We start from the raw sequence: 23957 nt of genomic DNA on the forward strand, positions 1-23957 counted from the left end.
TCCCGTTGTAAACATGTCACGGCAGACCCGACGATGTTTGCATGAACACGCTTTTCAGCTTCTCTTTATTGACCACTTTTCACACACGGTTGCTGTACGCACACAGCCGGCTGTAGCTTTGCAGCTCACAGCCCGACACACACCAACACAACAGCACAGACGTTAAGGCGGCGAGGCGTGATTGTGGGTGCCGTTCAGGTGTGTCCGCCCCCCCTGCAGCGGCGCTGCAGACCACGCCCCGCCACACACATTAACCAGGTAAAATACATATTTGGGCAGAATTTTGCAAATATCTATTTTTCATCTTTCAGCAGCATCGAGCTTTTTTTCCAATTATTTTTTAAAAGTCAGGTCAAGGCTCCAAAAGCACAAAGGAGATATAAGGAGGGCTCACAACAGTTTTTGTTTGCTACATCATTTTAGTTCAGCTGGGTGTCTTTCCTTTGGTTATATTTCTTTAAGAGTTCAAAATGTGTTAATTACATAAATAAAATGTAATTTTCTCTGTAGCACTTCATGGATTTCATAAGCAACACACCTTAGTTGTTCACACAAAGCATAAAGGTAAAAAAAAAACAATATATAAAAAGTATTTGTGGCTCCCAGTGTTTTCTTTTGCGTGGAAACTGGGTCCAAATGGCTCTCTGGGTCTTAAAGGCTGCTGACCCCTGCCTTAGACGGACTGAAGTGGGCACATAGAAGTGACCAGGACAGGCCAGGACAGTAGACGGGTGCTGGGATCGACCGGTAAATCAGAAGTTCTGCTTTTATGCTCAACTCTCTCTCTACCAAAACGGTACAGTGCAGTGTCCATATCATTTCAACTACAGCCCCAGTTCATCAGTCAGTCTCCCACTCCCTTCTCTTCTCACTCGTTCGTACTCCATTTGGGGCAGCAACTCATGCCCGGCCCAGAATAGGAACTCCACCCATCTTTTCTGATCTTCAGAAGTCCATATATGCAAGATAAATGGTAAATTGACTGGATTTTATAGCACTTTTCAAACTCAAGCACTCACTTTATACATCATTTACTCATTTTCACCCATTCATAAAAGCATTTTTTCTACCTAACGTTCACACACATTCACACTCCAATGATAACATTTGATAATCAGAGTTTAGAACAGCAGTGCATCTTCCTACCTTCAGCTAGTAGCTCAAGAAGGAGAGATCATTTGAAAGATTTAAACATGATTTACTGAGATAGAGAAACTAATGTATTTGGCGATTAGACCAATGACCCATGATGGAAGAACAGGTGACCACCGGTGAAAGACATGAAGAAACTCTGGAAGCTAGTACCAAAGGAGACATGGTCCATCCAGTGGCTTGGCACGAGGCCACTGATGGCAGAGGATATGGTTGACTGGAAGCTAGTGCTGACACAGACGACACCTTAGGTGGCATAGCCAGAAGGTGGCTAGGATGGAACCCAACAAGGGTGATATAGACCCTCGGGTGCCTTGGACAGAGGCCGACAATGGCAACAGAGACCCTAATGTGGCTTAAAGAGGGGCCCTTGGGTGACGTTAATGGAGGCCAATGGAGGCCATCACATGGATTGGACAGAGAAGGATGACAGCAAGGATAGAAAGAAAACCCTCGTGGCCTGCCAGGTAGCCAACCACAACAATGAGTTCCCATCAATGGCTTGACAGATAGCCGGGGATGACCACAGAAACCCACAACCTCAGGCAATATGGCATCCTCGGGCTCAGGCTCAGACAACACAGGACCCTCAGGCTCAGGAATCAGCTGAGGCTCAAGGATGTCAAGATTCACTGCACATATAGGAGACTTTGGAAACACTGGTGGTTGGGGCAGCTCAACAGAGCATGCAGCAAATCTTACAGGGGACAGGGACTGTGGCTGTTCTGGCTCAGAATTCCCCCAGAAGTCCCAGAGCACAGTCACAATATCTGGGGATAGTCTCTGAGATGGTGTGCTCATGAACACAAAATTCAATCTCTGGAGGGGTCATCTCGGCAGCACAGTAAACAGTTTCTGTGTGAGGTACCAGCTCAGAAATGGAAAACATTGTCTCTTCCTCTGAAACACCAATACAGTCGTATCACTGTTTGTCGGCACAGAAACACCCCAAGTATTTCACTGTTGACTGCTTCAGAGACTGCCGTGGAGTTCTTCTTTATTACTGGGTGTCTGAGAAACACCAGACAAACATTATTATCTGTTCCAGAAACAGAAAACTTTCTTTGGTTATTGGCCAGCTCACAAATACAGAACACATTTTTTATACTGACCGACTAAGAAATACAAAACTCATTACAAAATTCAAAGAAACACACTTCAGTCTTTGAATGAGGTGACCACAAAAAACATGTTTTGAACTGGTCGTCTGGTCTTTCTTCCAGCAGGAATAAAAAAAGAAAAACAGTCTTATATTGTATCATCAACAGTCTGACTCAGACACAAAACCCTCAGTTTTTAACTTTGCTGGTTTAGCGGTTATGCTGATGGTGAAGAGAACACAGAACAGTCTTTGCTTAGATTTCTTCTGGCTGGGGTAGCACGAGAGAACACGTCTTTTTCATTCAGCCTAGAGGATTGTTGTGGAGACCCTGTTTTAGCAGATACCAGTGGAGCTGCAAATGTGGGCAGTAGTGAAAGGTACCGGTGGTGGCAGCTTCACTTCCTCCTCAAAGTGGGAACCGGTTATGGTGATGTTAAAAAGCATGTGATCCACTGATGTGGCAGTGATGAAGGGCTCGTCCACTGCAGCGGTGGCATAGAAGTACTGTTGGGCTCAGTCTTTTTATAGTTGTGTTCTTCTGTCAGGTTAGCTGTGTGGCTGCAGGAGTAAGACCCAAAAGGCGGGAGTTGGAAATAAGGGATAAGCAGTATCATGCTAAACTCAAGGCAGTAGCCACTGACTTAAGTTGGAGCACGTGGAATAGAAAAGCAATGAACACACACCATGAAGAATACTGACACAATACAGACACACCAGATAACGAACAGAGACCTAGACACAAAATACAAGGAAGAACAAACATCAAAATAAAATAGAAAAACAGTGTACAGGAGGACAAAGGGAGAAAGGTAAACAAAGATGGTGACAGGATTCAGAGACCAGACGGACACAAGGATAAGGCTGAGAAAACAGAAAGTGAAAACCAAAGATGATAACTAAATATTACAAAACCAAGACACATGAACTCAACTACAACATAAGCAGGGAAGATGACGCTAAAATACAAACCGACGACTGAAAAATACAATAATGAAATGAGAAACAGCAATCAAACAAATACTACGAACAAACCAAACTAAGAAACAAATGATCCACAAAACAACAACAAAACATGAACTCACTAAAAACTCTGCGTTCAACACCGAGGGACCATGACAGCTTTGGAAATTTCAGACACTTCAAACAAAATTAGGAGATGATTATCAATATTTGTTTTGGGTTTTAATCATCTATCATCTGTTTGTGCAGGATCTGTGGTGACCCCCTTCGAGCAGGGCGTCTCTCCAAACAACGTGCCGTACTACATCAAGTAAGTGCTCTGGTGCTCAGCTTGTAGCCCTGCTTGTCCTCTTCATCGGCTACACACAATTTTTAACTTTCATTCTGTCGCACTCTGGTTTCCCTGGGCTGGGGCGCAACACAGAATAAATGTGCTTTGGAAACTTCAAACTTCAAAACTACAAACTTCATTAGCGAACATGATTTGTGACAGTAGGCAGTCTTAAACTAGCAGTGGGGCTATTCTTTCTCAAATCAAATAGGCCTTCCAAGATATGTATGGTATATAATGGTCTGTCAAACCACTTTCAGGCCTTTTTTATTTTATTTTATTTTTCACATTGTAATCTGAGGCAATAATAGTACCTCAAAGACTGTTAAAGACAGACGATTCACTGGTCTTTCTTCCCATCAAAATGAATCAAAATCTGTAATTTGTGAAAAATACATGAAAAATGTCTGTCTATTGGCCACGTCTTAATGCATGCCCAATCATCCAGGCAAGTGAAGACGCTCCGTCCAGATGAACAGAACTTTTGGAGATATCTGTTGGCTAGTTAAATGCCTCTTGCACAGTGTTTCATGGAGAAGCATCTTGCTGTTGTGGTATGGTAGAAATAAAAACAGAATTGGTCACATTCTACAACAAGACCAAAGGAGGTGTAGACACATGGACCACATGGTTAGCACCTACATATGTAAGTTTAAAAACAAAGAGGTGGTCAATGGTGCTGTGGTATGACATACTTAACATTGCTACCCTTCACCTTTTCATAGCTTAGCACCCTGAATTCAAGAGCAGAATCACTAATGCACAACTCACACCACACATGAGAACTCAACTGGAAAGTTGCTCCCAACAAAAAGCCACAGGAAAAGCAGACAAGCCCAACCAAAGAGAAACAAAGATCATGAAGTCAGAAGTTGGTGTGGTAAATCCAGTGTATGGATGTCATTAGATGTAGCGATTGTTCTGTTCTGGAAGAGTGTACCCAGTCACTTGTGCATGTAAGGGTTAAAAAGTATTCTGCATGCATTATTTTGCAGTATTATATGTCATTCAGAAATTGCTAAGAATTGTCTTTTCTAATTTAAATTTTATTACTGTATGCTAAAATAACTTGGACCTTTGGACCATAAAAGTAAAGCAAGTTGGAGAAAGACGTACAGGAATATTTTTTAAATTGTCTGATTTTAGATGGAATGACCCAAAGTTGGTCCTTTTCAGATTCAGATCAACTTTATTAATCACAAAAGGAGGCAGTTTGTTCGCAGCTTACCCACACAACCTACTCCCACAGTCAAACACACAACCAATAATCACAAACACTGTTGCATGTCAATTTCTTACACTGTAATATTTCTTTTTCAGCAGAGGCAAGCCAAGGACGCGAGATACACTCAAAGTATTGTTTCCCAATTTTTAATAGTTCAAGGTGGATTGTTACATCGTGGCACATTGTTTGGTCCATAACTGTGGGCTTGCCTGGTATTGCTGGTTAAAGATTCATCCACTCAGGATACGTTCAGTCGTTTGCTGCTTTTAATGCAATTCTTCATTTGTCTGCACTTTTCCATCCACTCAACTGTACGTCCAAATTTGAAACAAAGTTCTGACTCTTTAGACGAGAAAAAGCAGAAACACTTGCATAAAAACATATACACATCAACTCACTGACTCCACATTGGGAGTCACCACCGTAGCATTATATTTGGGCAAATTACTTTCATGCTGTGTGGTAAAATGTTTGTTTGTCGGAGGCATTTCCTCTCTTTGTTGTGATCTGTCTTGGGGTAATTATTATTATGTAAATATATTACACATATTCACAAATCAGTTTTCTTAGAAGTAATGTATTACTCCCAGGAGAAAGTAATTCATTACACTACTTGCATTACTTTGAAGTTTCTCCATAAAATGACCTGAAATACATTGTCTCATAATTACCAGCAACAGTATAAACCTTTAGGCTACTGTCCATACACAAGCATAAATCCATATCCTAATGAGTGCACACATATTATCTTTCTCTTAGTTTTCAGCACAAAGCAAAGATGAAATCCAGCACAAAGACACTTTAGTGATAGCCACAGTGATTCTACTGCAGGAACAGGTACAAGCTGCAGCCTGACTGCTCATCAGTTTGTTGAAGTGTTGAAGTTCGGGGTCTGGCTGCTGGCCTGAGGTTGGCAGTCACTCAGCTTCATCAACACTCTGGGTTCTTGGCTAGCTTAGTGCTAGCATGCTGTCCGAGCAGATGCTTGCAAATAGCTGAAGTTGTGTTAGCAGCATTAATTAAGTTGTTTCGGTCCTGGATGCACTTTACACATGTTACTCTCGTCCTTTTGTTTAATAAAACAAAAGTAATATTCATAGACATGCTGCAAACTGCACCATTATCCACCACTAACTGAAATCAGCTGATTGTAGCGCGACTTTAAGTAGAACTGATAGGCAGGATCAACAGGCACGCAGACGACACGACACTGACTCAGAGAAACACAGGGTTTAAATACACTGGGGAGTAACGAGGGGAATGAGACACAGAAGGAGGGGACACCTGGGAGAAATCAGGACTGACGAGACAAGCAAAGCAGGACACATTCACATAAGACACGGACCTTCAAAGTAAAACAGGAAGGATCACACAGAGACGCGAACTTGACACAGTGGAGACAGCAACTAAGAAACACAGAGACATAAACCATAAGGCAGAGGACTCTAAGAACTGAAAGACACAGAGGGGAACTCAAACCTGCAGACACAGACTTACACAGAACAGAGGGGACACAGAAACATGAAGGGCAAGGGATCGAAACTAGAAACCATCGAATAACTCACACAAGTATGATAATACAAACATCACAAATAACTAAAAACGCTGGGTCAGGAGACCCAGGACCGTGACAAAAACTCTGTTCCAGGTTTCAGGAGATCTTTCTCATTGTGCCTTTGGCAGATCCAAATCTCATATTTAGTCACTTAGCGTTGGCTGAGGGAATAAGTTTGGGGACAGACGAACTATTAAAAGACCGTTTTTCAAAGTCATCATCACTAGAATGTTGTGCATCTGGAGACAAAACATCAGATGCTTATCTCTCGTCAACTAAGGCAGTAAAAATGGGAGTTCAAATTTCATTTGACTGTAATACAGTCAAATGTGATCCTGTTTACTGTTACCACTTGTGAAACAATGCGACATAAAAGATCTGGTTGAAGATGGAGGCCAGTGGGTCTGTGCAGACTTTCAGGAATGACGGGACACACTGTTAAATCCCAGAGCCTTCCCGGTGTTCTGTCTCTGGATAAGCAGACTAAACATCCTCACGGATCTTTAGCACAGGTAGGGGTCAGATGGGACGGGGTGGGGGTGCAAGTAGTCTTTTTGTATAGGTGTGAGGTGAGAGTGAGCATCTTTGTGTGTGGATGTGAGGGTGAGCAGGTGGGAGGTGTGAGTGGTTGTCTTTCAAATCTGCAGTAGAAGGTTTTAAGGCCATCAGCCAGCTGGTGGAGCAATGGACTCCTGTCACTGGTGCAAGCTGATGCAGGGTCATCGGCTGAGAAGCTGCTTTTTAGCTTTTAGCTTTAGTGCCTAATCCGGTCGCTTGCCATGCTTTTCAGGGTTTTCCATTAGGAGACAGTACCTGTTAGTACCTACTCAGCTCGGGTTCCCAGTGATCTGAAAATGTGATGTCAACAGACTGCATGCCACCGATTGGCTAATCAGTGGCATCACTCACTGAGCCATGAGAGCGTCTCCTTCACGAAAATCAAACCCGGCATTTTTAAAACCCAGCAACGAGAGAAACAGCTGCAAAAAAAGAACATCATTGTCCTGAGTCTGACAAAAAGACACAGACCCATCAGCAGGTGTGTTCTCTCGACGTCCACCTTTGTTGTGGCGTTCATGTTGCATAGTAATTCCTTCGTGGGACGCTCAGCCACATTGCTGTGACAACCCCACGCACATCAGGCGTTGTGATGGAAAACAAGTTGAGTCGCGTAGGGACTAACGGAAAAGTGGCTTTAGTTACCCTGATCTCCTTGGTTAGCTTGTTTCTAGCCTGCTTGTAGAGGGCCCGGACCCCTCTGCTGTAGGCCTCCTCTGTGAATAACCAAGTAGCATAAACAGTTAACCTAACCCCACTAACTGCATGACTTTGGACTGGTGGAAGACGGGTACTCTGGCTTCCTCCTGCATACCTTCTTCCTTGAGTACCCACACAAACACGAGAAGAACGTACAAATTCAAACAGAAAGGACCCAGCCAGTTGATGGAATTGAACTCAGGACCTTCGTGCTTTTTAACATGGCATCATTTATTTACTTTACCTATATGAAGCATTTATATTATTCCTGATTACGGTAACATCACCTGGTCATCTTTACTGAACGGGAAGTAAACGAAAAACTGAGTTAGTGGTTTAAGAATCCAGAGCAAAGCAGGCACAGTGTCATGATTCTGATTTGGGTTGTTAATTATAGACGTTAATGTTTTCAGTATTACTGCTATAATTTGCAAGCAGGTACACCTGTTCATAAAAATGAACAAAGTAATACTGGATACATCATTGTTATTTTTGCTGTCTATTGTCAAGACCAATATAGTCTATCCATTCACTTAACCACTGAGATCCATCAAGTCCCTTCACCAGCAGGGGGGCTGGAGCCTTTTCCAACTACCATCAGAATCAGAATAACCCTGAGGAAAGGGGCAAGAGGCGAGGAACACCTGACGCAGGGCTAACACAGAGAGACAGACAACCATTATGACCTATGGGCAGTTTATAGTAGCCTAGCCCACTGACTGGATGCCTTTGGGTTTTGGGAGGAAGCCAGAGTACCCAGTGAGAACCCACACAAACACACAAGCTCCACAGAGAAAGGCACTGGCTAGATATTTTAATCCACAGTGCTAATCACCACGCCACCACACTCTCCACTGAGATCCTTATTAAATATGGTTATATTTAAATGATAACTGTCATCATTAAGTTATCCGTCTTATCTATTATTTTCTAGATTTTTCTCCTTTCAATGGATAATATTTAATAATTAGGATAATATTTAATAATTAGGGTAATATTTAATAAAAGGATATTTTTTTCCAATGAGATCTCTTGTGCAAACATCGCATGAACAACAAAAGAAAGCCATGTAAGTTCAGTATAATCAAATCCCTGACATTGACTTTTCTCATGTTGAGCATTTATATTACTCGTGATTACAGCAACACCACATGGTGGTCTTCATAAAAGCAGAAGTGAGGCAGAAAAACGAAGTTAATGGTTAAGAAATACAGGGTAGACTCAAATGGACTACACATACACTAAAAACAGTATAGAGTGCTTGAAAGTAAAAGAAAAAGTAAAGTCAAGGACCAAAAGCAGATGCATGGAGGCAGGCACAGGTGAACTTAAAGGGAGTCATTTATTAATAATCCCGTAGTTAAATCCAAAAGGGAAACAAAGTAAAAAGGGAAACACCAGAAGCCAGGAACTACAAACAGTTTACGCTGGGGATACAGGCTAATGATGGACGTGAACAGGTACAAATAAAGTAGCAAAAACAAGGATAAACAACAGATGACCAAACAAAGAACAAGAAGAAGACTGGAAGTACAAAGAAGGGTGTCTGGGGCAGAGATGAAACACCTGGGAAACACAGCTGAAACTCATAGACAGGAGGGTTCAGTGAAACTAAACACACAAAAGTTAAACAGGAAATAAAGAAGGAGAACATCAGTGACAGAGACTTGACATAAAAGGGCTGAAGACTAGGAAAAAATGTAATATAGAAAACTAGCAGAACACAACAGGAAGGGACAAACACATGGATATAAACACAAAGAAAATCAAGAATCATACATTTACATAAAGAAAACTAGAAAGTTAAAAACAACAACATTTAAAATCACGGGTAACAGACCCTTGACCTTAACAAAGACAAAGAACAACAGAGACAACACGAACACAATGCACAAAGGGAAAAGCAACTAATAAAACAAAACAATCCTTAAATCTTACTATCATTACTTTTGGCAAAAGGCCCTTATTTGCATTTCTCCTCCGTCAGTGTGGTCTGCTTTTAGTCATGTCAATAATTTCTTCACAGTCAAGAACTGATGTAAGATCTCTCTCAAGTGACAACATCAAAGCGAGTCCATGAGGTGGACCTCATGGAGCACCTCATGGTGCCACAGGAGCACCTGCTGGCACTCCTTATTCTCCCAACACTCGAGACTCGACACTCAAACGTTCAGACTCTCTCAGGTTAAATCGACGAGTCGCCATGTCAGTCAAATTTCTATTAATAGTAAGCGCCAGTAGAGTGGTTTCTGATTTTATCAGGCCATATGAGGAATTATGAAACCTGGCACTAAGTTCATTAAGCTGGAAGTCTATGATTTTATTTAATATAAGAAAATTGATGTGTCAGCTGACATTCTAGGAGAGTGACGATTGTAAACCCCTGTTGACTGAAAAGAACACAAAGGCTTATTGACATTTGGCAAAAAACATCTTGATGATGCCGAAGACCTTTGGGAAAATATTCTGTGGACTGATGAGAAAAAAGTTGAACTGGAAGATTTGTGTCCTTACACCTGACAGACGAACTAACACAGCAGTATATGAAAAGACCATAACAACAGTCAAACATGGTGGCCATAATTATTGGAACTATTATACAGTGGAACCCCGACTTACGAATACCCCGTTTCACGAAAAATTCAAGTTACGAAGGCGCTGAACGGCAATATTTCTGCCCGTGTTACGGCAAAATGCCCGAGTAACGAAATCCGCTGGCTCTGATTGGCTGAGCCTACAATGCCCACAATGCCTTCCAAATCATGTGACAACCCCCTTGGCTTTCGTACTTGCGCTTCGCTGTTCCACTTGAACCACGTATTGTTGTTGCAGTTAGCGATGAGCCTATAGCCTATCAGTCACTCAAAACGCGCGATGGGTGCTTCGACTTACGAAAGACCCTTGGGAACGAATTAATTTGGTAAGTCGGGGTTCTGTTGTATCTGCTCTCTACCAGAAAATCCTAAAGAAGAATGCAATGCCATTCGTTTGTGTCCTGAAGCTTGGATTATGCAGCAACATAAGGATTTGAAACACACCACCGGTGAATGGAAACAAAAAAATTAAGCTTTTGAAGTGACCCAGTCAAAACATGGGCTTACATCTGATTGAGATTCCTTAAACATAACCTTAAACAGTTTGTTTATGCTTGAAAACCCTCCATGTTTTCTGAATAAAAACAATTCTGAAGAGTGGGTCAGAATTCCTCCAAAGCAAAGGGAAAAACTACACTGCAGGTGTAGCATTAAGAACGCATCAGGTAATGACTTCTACCAATTGTATCATCGTGTTTTTCTTCAATGTTTTTTCTTATTTCTCCAAATTCAAGACACTGTATATCAGAAATTCAACTCCCAAGGTTAGATTGCCAACACAAAGTTCTAGTTCAAAGTCTTGATGGAGAACAATAAGCACAAATACCCTGAGGTGTAGTGAACACCATCATGATCTCTGTCAAACTGACCTAACATTCATAATAACAGCATTATCGCTGTTGAAGATTCAGTTCATTTTCTGTTTATATATTTAGCTCTACGTCATAACAACTGTCATCTCACAATGTCTCATTTCTGTCTGCCGCTTATTTACATTCCAGCTCATTGAAACGTCGCGGCAAAATGTCGAGGAAAAGCACCGAGTTTTTTAAATGGACTAACAATGAGGTGGAGCTGTTGCTGCGAGTAACACAAAAGTACAAAGTTGCAAAAGCGAGTGAGAGTTAAAGAATGTGAAGAACAGCTCTCTGCAGCGTGTACAGGCTGATGTTAATCTTTTTAGGGCTGTCAAAATTGAGAGCAATCAAAACAACTGCTGTATAATGCCCTCCGCTACCTTTGTTTAAATGGTCACATGACTGCATCACATGACTAAAATGCGTCATTGTTTTAGAAAGTCTGCGTTTTCGAGTGTCCACACTGCGACGGGACAGCTCCGTTTTGAAATGTGTGTGTTTTCGAGAGCGTTTTCAAACCGCTGCATTTTTCCATGGGGAAAAACGTCGTCTCAGTGTGGACAGGAGGCCAAAACGGAGAGAAGACGATGCAAAACGCATTAGTGTGGACGTAGCTTAATTCAGTGATGCTCTAGGAGTAAGCACTTGATAGTAGATAGGAATAACTGCCTTTCACAGAAGGAGGCAAGAAGCTGAAGGCTTAGCTTCCACTGTATTTTTGGAAACTTTGGGAAGTATGCCTGCACTCTGAGAGTGAATTCCTCTGTTGGACAACCAACAGAACAGAGTCGAGATTCTAGTTGTGGTGAAAATGAAGACGGAGGCCTCTGAGTGCCCGGGGAGAAATGGAAATGGGGGTAAGGGTTGTATGAATGACTGTCTAACAGGTAGGATGACAGGAGAGCACTGAGATTTAAAGCACGCAGAACAGAGCCTGACTGGTTTGCAGAACATGGATAAGAAAGTGTTTGGACCAGAGTATTGATGTCAATATTAAGGCTACGTCCACACGTACACGGGTATTGTTGAAAACGGAGATTTTCCGTTTTTGTTTTAAAAAGTAATCCCGTCCACACGTAAACGCAAAAATGAAGGAAAACGCTGCTAGGAACATGTCAAAGCAACATGTGGCGATATATTCCTAAGCATGTAGAAATGCTGGCCAATCAGAAGTCTAGAAGCCTCGGTGAGCGATAGTAAACAAAGATGGCGCATAGAAGCAGAACCGAGTGGTATGTGTGGAGGGACAGTAACTGTGTGTGTATGTGTGAGCATTTAAACACTGCAGAGAGTACAAGTAACAGTAACAGTATTTTGTCTAAGTCCCCCATTGTAGAAATGCATTTCACCGAAACGTGGCGCACAGTGTGACGTCAAAAAATGCACACACCTTTGACGCTGCGTTTTCTCCGTTTTCCTCGTCCACACGTAAATGCAAAAATGGAGTTTTCAAAAATATCCACCCTGGCCGGCGTTTTTAAAAATCTCCGTTTTCAGTGACCAAAAACGCCGTTTACGTGTGGACGAAAGGCGCAAACGCATAGAAAAATCTGCGTTTTCAAAAATACCCGGGTACGTGTGGATGCAGCCTAAGTTTGACAGATAAAAAAACAAACAAGTGATGTAAAGAATAGACAGGTGGTTGACAGATCTTCCTTACTGAACTTAAGCATAAGATTAAATATTAAGAACAAACAGGAATCTTCAGCCAAAGAGAATTAGTAAAGTCAGCAATTGACGGCTCATTGTCGCTGGCCTTCATCTCTTAGGTGATGGATAGGATTGAGGTTGGTGTTTGTGCTGGCCACTCAGACAGGGGTAAAAAGGACCATCCTGGGGGCTCAGTCCTTGAACACTAATCCCAAAAAATGACCCTGACACGCATTTGCAGATATACACACATACACACCACCACTACAATCCTGCACCCCTCCTCCTCCATTTCTGGCTCTCATCATTGAGGTGAAAAACTTCTAATGGAGTCTAGGCTCCTTTGCTTTGAGAAACAGTGGGATGGGGGAAGGGTGGAAGAGGCGGGGAGCCTGAGCTCCACCTATTCAAGCAGCCCAGGCTAAGTTTTCTGGAAGCACACAGGACTAGATGGAAATTAGTTTAATTTCAAAATAAAGGTGTCAGGATTTCCAGTTCAATCCTGTTATATTTGTCATAGTTGTGTAACTTCTGTGTATATTCCCATTATTTAGCAATGAATAGCCAGGGTGTGTAAACTTGCTGAGGGCTTTGGGGGAACCCATATGGAAAAGAAATAGTAAAAACTTATATGATTTACTCATGAAAGTGGCCACTTTCTCATTACTTTCATACATTGTTTTAGTATCCAAAACATACAAGTTTCATTTATATAATTTTCCAAGGGGTCTTATATCTGTTTTCACTCTTGTATGCTTTTCATACAAGTTTCACACAAGACAGATACAAACTTTATAAGATTTATATATATCTTTTCCATATGGGAAAGCTGTTCACTCTCATATAAGATTACACCAGTAAATGTCATCTTTTTATGTAATAAGATGATAGTTCCACACCCATGTTGTCTGTTACATCAACCTTGCACTGGCTAAGACTTCGAATGAGTTCAAATGTGATGAAAAGCTGTTTTTGTTAAAAAAAAAAACAACAACTCCAGGATGCATCTTGGTTTTGTTTTATTTCAGGTTGTGGTATTTGGTTAGACGTTCACACAGAAAATCCCCACTGAATGACACCTTAGTCTCACTTTTACTGTTGTTGGTCCATCAGCCAGTCACAGAAAAGTGCCCACTGCAGGTGTTTCTGTGTTTGTTATACTATATTTTGGTATCTTTGGTATTTTTTCATGGTTCTCCCATTCGGGGCGAACACTGCTGTTTCTCCCTTACCTATTTAGGCCCACTTGTCAACAAATTAGCATTCAACCAATATAAGTGTCATCCACATTGAGAACCATGCAGGTGCATCTGCAGTGGGTGAAAACCTGTCTGTACACAGTCTGTGTCAAAATTCATACACAGATGGACACAATTACAGAACTAAAAATGATCCACTAGAAGGGTCCAGTTGCAGACGTCACCATGCACACTACCATCACAGCCACAGCTGTGAACATGACTAACTTTTTATTACTTCTGTTGTTTGGGTTTAGATTAGATTGTATGCATATGTTCCATAAATAGCCAGAATCTATAGTGGGAATATTCTTTACTTCACCAACGTCTGGGCAAGATCACCTAAAAAATATTTTCCAAACTGACAAATCTCAGAACCGTGGGTAGTAACAGACCTTGTCATACAGCTTCACTTTAAATTCAACATTCATTTTATTTTTGTAGCACATACAGAGCGAGGAGGGTGTGTACATATCTGCACATACATTAACTCTGAGCAGCACTTTACAAACACGGCTCTCCCAAAGCACACACGTTTTTAATACTATTTGTTCAGCATAAATAGACAGAGGGCATAGACAGGAAAGCTGGGAGAGAGAGAGGTTAGGACATGCAGCAAAGGGCCTGCTGCTCTCCGGCCGGCCCTCGAACCTGGGCCTGCTGCTCTCCGGCCATATGGCACATGGCTCACCCACTGAGCTACACCGGTGTCCCAGCAAACACGGATTCTAACAGAAAATGAAACAGGTTATTTGTAATGAGCTGTTTCTGGAGATGTACTGCAGAGCTTGTTTGGCAGTGAGTGAATGACACTGATACAGACCAAATCCTCAAAACAAGGTAGGATTTTGATCAAATAGCACTTGAATACAAATTATACCAGCTGACTGTTAAAAACCTTGAAAACTGTCCACTACAATAAGTCTGTGCTTTATGTGTTTTCTTGGGTTTCTGTTGGTTCTTCCTCTTTTTGGTATCATTCCCTTATTTAAGCCAACTTTTAGCCTGCTCAGTATTCTACCTGTGCAGATCATTGTTGCCATCAAGCCGTCCACTGTAAGTTTTTGGGAGTATTTCATGCTTGTGCATCTTCGTAAGCCTCAGCTTTGGTACAATTTCTAAGGTCCCTCTCTGTGTGTTGTCAATAGTATTAACGGATCCCAACTCAGAACCATAACTCCCATATAACTTGTTTCTGCAGTCAGGACCTCTACTTACACTTATTGTGGTGATACTTTTGCATGTCCTGTGTTTGTATATTCTGGGCAGCTTACTTTAAGGATATATGACAGAAAATGCTGTACAATCATTTCATTTTTTCCAGGGCGTTCCACTTTCTGTTAGCTTATGACTCATGCAAAGACGCCCTGCTTTAAAGCCTCAAACTGAGCCTTTTCACCATCTTCCTCTTGGTATTTTCAAATTGTATCCAAAAGAAAAACCAAATGCTCATGAACTTAATGTTGTATCCAATGTAAACTAGATATAAAGTCTGATAATACCATCAGTAAAGCGGCTAAGGTCACAGAGCAAAGGAGCTGAGGGCCATTGTCCCATAGATTTAAAAACAGCAGGATGTTGTTTTGTCAGCAAGAGGCTCACCCCCCTGCTCGCCTTTAGAAAGAATGCACATTTAAGTTCTCCACTGGCTTTGGTTTTCAGACCTGGATGCTTTGTCTATCTTTGAAGCTGTTTATGATAGTAAGCAAGCAAAACGAGCACACGCCAGGGATATGAAGCCTTCTACAGGGAGCTAGTTAACTTCCTGGATAGATAGTTATATAATTAGTAAGGGAATCCACAAAGATTCGGGTCAAATCAAGTGAAAATGTGAATAAAGGCTATTTTAAAAAGAATCTGAAGCAGTACTCGTGTGATTTTTATAGGACTCAGCTTTAGATGGATGGAATGTGTAACTAAATTCTGCAACTAAGTAGGAGGATCACCCATGATTTTCTCGCGTGTTTTTGCATGTCAGGATCTTTCTGGCTTCAAGCGTTTATTTTGAAATAGTAGGCGGAAGTCGTGCATGTTGTATGTTGGGACATTGATCCTTGTGTCTCGCTGGGTCAGTCAGCCTCTGCAGCCTACAACTAGCACTTACAAAGGGAAAACACAGGCTCCGCACTGTAATCTCGGACGTCTCCCTCCGGTTGCATAGGACGCTTGGTCGGACCGCGGAAGGGGCCGGCACATCCCCTCTATTCTGCCCGGGAATCGGATCGTTCTGTCACGCTCGGAAGAGGCTCGGAAAGGCCGGCGATGCGAGAACAGCTTCGGAAGTGAGTGCTGAAGGCTGGGGTCTGTCTCTGCTGGTGATAAGTAGTCTGATTATGATGGGAATCGTGCTGGTCGTAATGCAGTAAACCTGTTCAACGCTGGCTGTGTGGCCGAGGGAGAGACATCCCCCACACTGCACACTATTTCATCCTTACTGCCGAAAATGCGCAAACATAGACTCCGCAATTTTTAAATGGCAGAGAGGTTGCATGCAGGATTTGTTTTAAATAGGTCTGCTGCCTCACTGTGTGCTCTTCTCTCCCGGCGTATAAAACGCGCTTCAAACGACTGCCCGCTATAATGATCGGATTATTTGGACGTGCAGAAAACGCCGCGTATGCTCTTGTGATGACAGAGCATACGCAATATAAAGCGATCGATATTTTTCAACAAAAGACGGGAAATCGGCTCTGTTATGTTGTCTTAAAGAGCGAACCGACCGTTGTTCTTCGGGTCTGGTTTTGGTCTTTCGGGATGGTTGCAGAGGAGCCAGCCCAGGTGTGCAGGCGGCCGCTTCTTGCTGGCTGAATCGTGCATTTCCTAAATCTAAATCCTTCCTTTGCAGGCTGCTCTTCCTCTGGGCACTTGCTGCCATATTGGAATAAAAGGGAACACACGGAGCTTCAGAGCCCCAGGCTGGGATCGGCGTGGGCTGTTTTTATTTATCCGCATGTGTTTGAACTTCACAAGACTGTGTTTTCTTTTCAATTCCTGTGTGTGTGTGTGTAAGCGAGCGAGCCTTGAAAAGCAGCAGGCTAATGGATCGCTGTGCATTCCTTCACACGCACAGACGTAGTCACCGCCTTTGCCAGCGAGGCTGCTCCTGTTTGGATCCGTGCGGGATTTTTTTCTTTCGCACACTGACTGCTGCAGTTTTACCGCGATTTCGATGCACTGCACTGTTGTCTATGCAGCCAACCAAGAGCTTCCAATTAGTTTAGTGATCTCTATGCAACTTCATTTAGATGAGAGCAGAGGATGCTGATGCAGACTTTTGGCCACAGTGTGAATGCAGGTGTGTGCCTATTGTGTGTTTGTGTTCATCGACTTAGTCCCGTTTATGGATGAGAAGCCACACATGGTGAATTGGCTTTGGGGCGTACTGCGTGCAGACTTTGTATTAAGCCTAGATAACCTCTTCTTTCTAGGAGAAAATGACACTTGTGTCTCAGCTTGTGCTGCAACAGAGCGTTGGAAACAAAGTCAGATCTGCCTGATATGAACAAAGCACAGATTCTTTAGGTCACTGTATTGTGGCATGTACCAAACAACAGGTAAGCATGACTCCATTTCTAAATTATCAGATTGTAAAGTATCAGACAACATGCATTGATCAGTCTGTCTGTGATAGGTTAATACGAGCTCCAATAATTAAAGGGACTTTTCCTCAAAGCCTTTTCACTTTGAGCATTTTTTACTACATTCAATCTTTCACATTAACATTACTATAGTGCTTTATTTTATGTTCTTAAGCACTCTAATTATCACTCAGTCCAGTGGAACCATTAAGGGCATGCAGATGGGCAACATAACAGTAATAGAACTAATGTTTATGTTACTTTCTGAGGAAAGAGAAAGGCAAAGGACAAAAGCAAGCCAGTGTTTTTTACCCGACTATAGAATAACTGTTTTTCAATGTGTAGCGGAAGGTTCAAAAGTCCAGTATTGTGAGAATGCTTGAGCAGTTTAGTCATGAGTTGAAACGTCAACACGTCAAAGTCAAACTTAAACTATGAGTTAATAAACAGCACAGGATTCCTCGTGGCATCAGGTAACTGCAGTTCAGAGCACCAGTTTTAGTGCACTGGCACTGGCAGTGTAAATGTGCACCAGTGTGGACTGTGATGTTGTCTTAAAAGACAGAAGGGGCAAAAAAGAAACTTTGTTTGTTATTGTCTGCTCGCCATCATCATTTATCCGACTTGAAGTTTATGTAACGCCAGCCGTATCATTTTTATAGATTGCAAAATTTTGAATCCATCCGTCCTCCTCTGGATCCTTATCCCAGCTGTCTTAGGGCGAGAGGCAGGTTACACCCTGGATAGGTGGCCAATCTAGAGAGACAGACAACCACTCACGGCTGGGCCATTTAACCAAACCCCACTAACTGCATGTCTTTGGCCTGTGGGAGGAAGAACCCGATGGCGGACTTGAACTTCGGACCTTCTTGCTGTGAGGCAACAGTGCTATCCACCGTGCCACCATGCTGCCTGAAATGTGATTTGAGATTTTTAAAAATTATTATTATTATTATTATTTTAATAAAACCAAGTTAGCATTTTTGAAAAACACCAAAAGTTTCTGTAAGTGCAGGGATAACCTGAATCCCTGCACTTTGTGGTTCTCTTTTGCAAACAGCTCTCCCTTATTTTCAGTAGTTTTAAATATGGATTTCACACATTTGGACGTACTTTAAAGGTAGCAACAAATATACATATATAAAAAACTTTTTTTGCTTTCACTTTCAGCAATAGGCAGAGGAAGATGTTGCCATAAACGAGTGTGAAGTGACTCTCATGCCTCTTTGCAGAAACATGGAAAATGCTTGTCATTGCTGCAATAAGTTATTCAACTGCCTGCTTACTGCAATTCATAGCATTATTTCTTTGCACATGTATGTGTACGTGGTGTATGACCTCACATCTTGTGTCATTGTGGACGAATTACTGGATTTCATTCCAACATTAAGAGATGCAGAGTGAGGTAATGCTTGACATTTCCTGGAAATCCCCAGTTTTGGGAAACAGTTGGATCAAATGCATCCATTCTCTTCATCTGTCAACAGTGACGTAAAGAGTTGGCGTCAGACATTTATTGAAATATATTCTTAACAACCACATTAGAAAAAAAATGACTGATGTCTAGATGATTGGTTCAACACTGAAGCCAGCCAGCTTGCACATGCTGAAGATGGGGTGCATGCAAAATGGTGAAGCACAGTCTTTACATGTTCTTCAATTACTCTCTTCTTAGATGCTTCAATTAAGTATTAGAGGTACAATACCATTACCAAAAAGATTGTTACACTGCATAAATGCAAAGAAAAAACCATAAAACATAAATAAAAATGATTTGCAAATCTCAGAAACCAACATTTTATTCATAATATAACGTAGAAAACATGTAAGAGATGTATCTAAACGGTCTTGCATAGCTCTTCCCACCGACTCACATCAGGTGTTAAACTAGCGTCCTTTAAGAGTTGCTTCAGCTTCCATCTTTAAGGAACATTTTTTTGTTCCCCACAAGCTAAAGTTCTGCCATTAAGCCATGTTATTACAACAGCTCTGCTTTCTGTTAGAATTGTAAGATTGTTATAAAACACCAAACTCTGCATTTCCCACCAAAAATGATGCTGTAGCATAGAAGCAAAAGTAATTTGCCCCAAAAAATAATTTTAGACAACACTCCTGTGTTTTTTTAAATACTTTATTTTGCAGTCACATTAATACAAGTAGTGTCAAAATGAACCTTAGAATAAATCAGTTTCAGATTTGACCAGCCCTTCCTACAGCTTAAGGTATCACATGCTCAAAGGTAAACATTTATGTAGACTGTGATCGCAGATTCCTGTTTTTTAGTTATATAAAATACCTTAATTAGGAATTACACTTTAGGTATATAGTTAAATAAGAAGCCCAAGTACATAAAAATACAAGACTTATGTTACCTAAATGAACAAATAGATAGTAGCTTTTCATTACGTTCTTAAATATCGCAGCATGTACTACAAAAATACGACTGAACTCCAAGTTTGTATAAATATGATTGTTAGTTTAAATCATTAGCATTAGCTGCTCAGTGTACAGTCATTTGTTTTTGACAGTTAACGATACATTATCAGTGCTTTGTCCTGTGGCAATGATATATTTTTCTTGAGGGACAGAGTAGCTTTGAAAGAGCACAAAGAGCCAAAAGTGGATAAGTTTGGTTCCCTTAAGCCACTGTTGATTGTTTTGTTCTTAATTCCATTAATTCTATTCATCACAGTAGTAAGATTTTGGATGTTGTAGACGTATTGAAACGTGTCAGGAGGAAACAGGTGCAGAATGTTACCTTCTTCTTTAACACCCATCGCTGCTTTCCTATAGCGAACTACAGCTGCTCTGCACAGATGGGCGTAAAAACACAATCTGGTCTTTAAGTGATGACGTATGAAGCCTTCTTCCAGGTCCAAACTACTCTGTGTTTATTAAGCCTGTTGTGTTTTTAACATGTTTTAATGCTTTGTGTCTCGTTCTATTTAGTCTGAGCAAGCCCCTAAAAACAGTCAGTGATCACTGTCGGCCTCTCGGTTTTTATTACCACTGTTCATTTTAACGCTCAGTTTTTAAAACCTTGCAGTGTAACTACAGCCCATGCAGCAGTATATTAACCTCGTATTGTGGATGGATTATCTCAGTTGTTCTCCTGACTGAAGTTTGGTCCGTTCACAGCATCCTGCCATGTGATTGCATTTGTCTCTAACCATCGGGAACCCTCACATTAACTTTTACCAAGTGGAAAAAAGTTAGCGTTCATCCTCCAGCTTCACTCTGCTAATGTGGTTATATTATGCTAACTGTAGCTAGCCACCATGTAGCACATCATTATCTACCAGCTAGCCCAGCTTCAGTAACCCTACAAACGTCACTGCTGTTTAGCTTTCTGTCCTCATTTATGTTGGAAGTGATAGCAGAGCTGTACGTTTGAATTTTTTCAGAAATCTCTCAGTCAGAACATGCTATATCATGTTTAGATTGAAGCTAGCGAGCTAACTTCCTGCTAACTTCTAACGTTGTTAAATTTAATAAATTCTGTTTTCATGGATGCCTGGATGTTAAACTTAATTGTTACACCTGGTAAAGCAGCAACGCTGATCATTTTATTACAGATGAAAGAATTTAGACAGTTTTTAACTCTCAGTGATGCTGCAGTGTTCGTTTGGCTTTGGGAAATGAACTTGAGTTTGGACCTGGAAACGGATAATGACGTCAGACTTAAAGACCAGATAGGTTCAAAGACACAGGAGCAGGAAGGGCTTGATAGCTTCTTGCTAATAACGGCAACTTTGCTTTCAGTGCATGTATACCCTTCAATTGCACCACTGAGTTCCCCCCTTTGACACCGTTTTCCTGCCTAATGAGTTCGCAACCTGAGGTGGAAAGTGACCACTGAACCACCTTATAGTGCTGCTTGTTCAGACCATGAATTGAAGTAACTTCAGTGTTATATTAGCAGGATATCAGCAGTTGATTGGTGGTTCTAAATTTAGCATAGGTGAGCGTGGATGTCTATATGTGTCCGTGATAGTTTAGTGTTTATGTGCCCGGCGTCTACTCAGATTCTCGTTCAAGAACATCTGTGATAACCTGAATTGGAGACGTAGTTTAGTTGGATGGAGTATCTGTTGTCTGGTGAACAGCAAAGTACTGTCCATAATAAAACTGCTGTAATATATTTTCATGTGAGACTTGGTTGTGGGCAGCTGGAATTATTTAATTGGAAACCCCTTTTTATTTTTACTTTCCACTACTTGTTTGCTGGTGAGCAGCAGGTATAAGCTGCTGCAAGTTACCAGCCTTTGATCTTAAATTTATATATATATCGTAATATAATATATGATAGTAATAATTTACAGTGTAAGGATGCTGCACATTTGTGGATGAAATACTCCAGACTCTGTCATGCTTATTACAGACATGTATGTGACTGAGGTCCTGTTTATTCAGTGTTTGAGGACGTTTGAGTAGCTCTAGTACCCTTCCACTCATTATTTGGAGTGGGTGTGTGGAGGATCCTGTCTGTGCTAGAGAGACAAACAAAGGCAATGCAGCAAAAAAACATAATTATGGATTATTATTTGTAAATGTTTCTCAGGTAGAGGCTAACTGCAGGTGCACTTTGTGAATTTTCAGGTTGTGTGCTGATTTAACAGACTCTCGGATTATGTCTGTGCACTGTATTTAAAACAGCTACATTTTATAGCTGATTATTTTTGCTCTCTGTGCAGTTTGGGGAAAATTTTGCTTTTTAAAAATTATTCTGTAAAATTTGGGGCAATTTATTTTTTTATTTCACCGTACTATTAATTTTCCTCCCTCTGTGTCTCAACCCGAAGCAAACCTGTTGTTGGGTTGTGACCATGAGCCTTATAACTGATTACAGTTCCTAGTTTCCACACAGCCATAAGAAGATTCCTACTGTTCCTACACTGTGGTGGAAACTTTAGTTATCTGTATCTACATACATGTGTACTTCAGTAATTACTGATTGGATACATTAGTGAATGGTACATACCAATGTTCATTTATTGTTTATTATTTATTATTGCAACCAGCACGGACTAAACCGAGCAGAGAAGAACAGCAGAAGCTCCTCTGCAAGGGTGTAGTTTTTCAGGCTCCCCAGAAAGTTTAGTTGCTGCTGTGCCCTCTTGGTCTGTGCAGTGTTAGTTTAACAGAATACATCATCGTCCATGAAGTCAGAGACCCTCTGTACATAATGCCCGTTGACGTATATGGGCTGAGGCTCAGATGTGCTTCACCTGAAGTCCACTGTTATTTCCTTCAGTTTTGCGGTGTTGAGGACCAGCTTGTTATTGCTGGATCATGACGCCAGGTCTTCCACCTCATTCTTGTAGGTAGACTCATCTCTCCAGTGATGAGCCCGACCACTGCTGTGTCATCTACAAACTTCACAAAGGAATTGCTGAGGAGGGGGTGCAGTCATGGGTGTAGAGAGTGCACAGTAGGGGGCTCAGCACACATCCCTGTGGGAGCCGAGGTTGAGATTGAGTGTTGGGAGAGGCGGGGCCTTACTTTGAATCTCTGTGGGTGGTCTCTGATGAAGTCCTTAAATCCAGATGGCGAAGACTGATTAGTTTTGTTAGCAGTCTGTTAGAGATGACTGTGTGCTGAATGTCGAGCTAAAGCCAATGAAAATAAGTCTGGCACGGCCGTCCTTGTGTTCCAGACAGACCACAGTTGTGTCCAGAAATTGTGGGAGTCACCTGTGGGTGGAAGACCTTGAATGATGCGACTTCTGAACAGTTTCTAAACACTTCATAATGACTGGAGTGAGAGCCACTGGATGGATATCATTCAGGCATGTTTGAGGACTTCAAGCAGAATGGGACGATGCTAAGAACAGGATGCATACTTTTGTAAAGGCGCCTGTGAGTTGGTCTACACAGAACTCAGCACCTCACTACTGACACATTCAGGTCCTGCTGCTTTTCTGGGGTTCACTGCTGCTAATATCAGGTCATGCTCCTCCACTGTAAAGATGTAGCAGGTGTTGGCCGGAGGTGTGGGGTTTTTTGTTGTTGTTGTTGTTTTTGTTTGCAGGCGAATAAGCAGTTCAGCTTCTTTGCCAACACAGCATTACCATCAGGTCTGGGCTTTCAACGATCATTAAAAATGACGGAGCCGATTATTAGCCCCTCCCTCATTTATCCGCGACACCTTAAAGGCCGGTCCGTGAAAATATTGTCGGGCATAAACCGTCCGTGGCGCAAAAAAGGTTGGAGACCGCTGATTAAGAGGACCTGAGGGAAGCTCGGAAAGCTAAGCAGAAGTTATTTGGAGAGTGACTGCCGTTGGTTGAAAAGAGAGGTAAAAAAAAAAACTTCAGTGGTGTTGCACACTATTTTATATTATTTTTTAAAGTCATTATTCAATACATTGTTATTGTTAACCCTTTAAAGCCGGTCAGAGCAGCACGCTCCGTTTTGTGTAACTATTTTTAAATCCCTGTAGAATCTGAACCGTGTAAG

The 23957-nt window shown here is 41.6% G+C and overlaps 1 protein-coding gene across 3 annotated transcripts in view; it reads left to right on the plus strand.

Moving 5' to 3' along the window:
- Positions 1 to 23957, plus strand: part of dmd (dystrophin) — a 314957-nt gene that overhangs the window by 258014 nt on the left and 32986 nt on the right. For all 3 annotated transcript variants that reach the window (XM_085398703.1, XM_085398704.1, XM_085398705.1), the window contains exon 66: positions 3464 to 3524. In XM_085398703.1, the coding sequence (XP_085254829.1) occupies positions 3464 to 3524 (61 nt within the window). The remainder of the gene's footprint in view (positions 1 to 3463; positions 3525 to 23957) is intronic.

Source organism: Rhamphochromis longiceps, linkage group LG23 (assembly GCF_057381845.1).
Source record: "Rhamphochromis longiceps isolate RC_006_pf linkage group LG23, R_longiceps_female_GT1.1, whole genome shotgun sequence".
Classification (NCBI taxonomy): Eukaryota; Metazoa; Chordata; class Actinopteri; order Cichliformes; family Cichlidae; genus Rhamphochromis; species Rhamphochromis longiceps.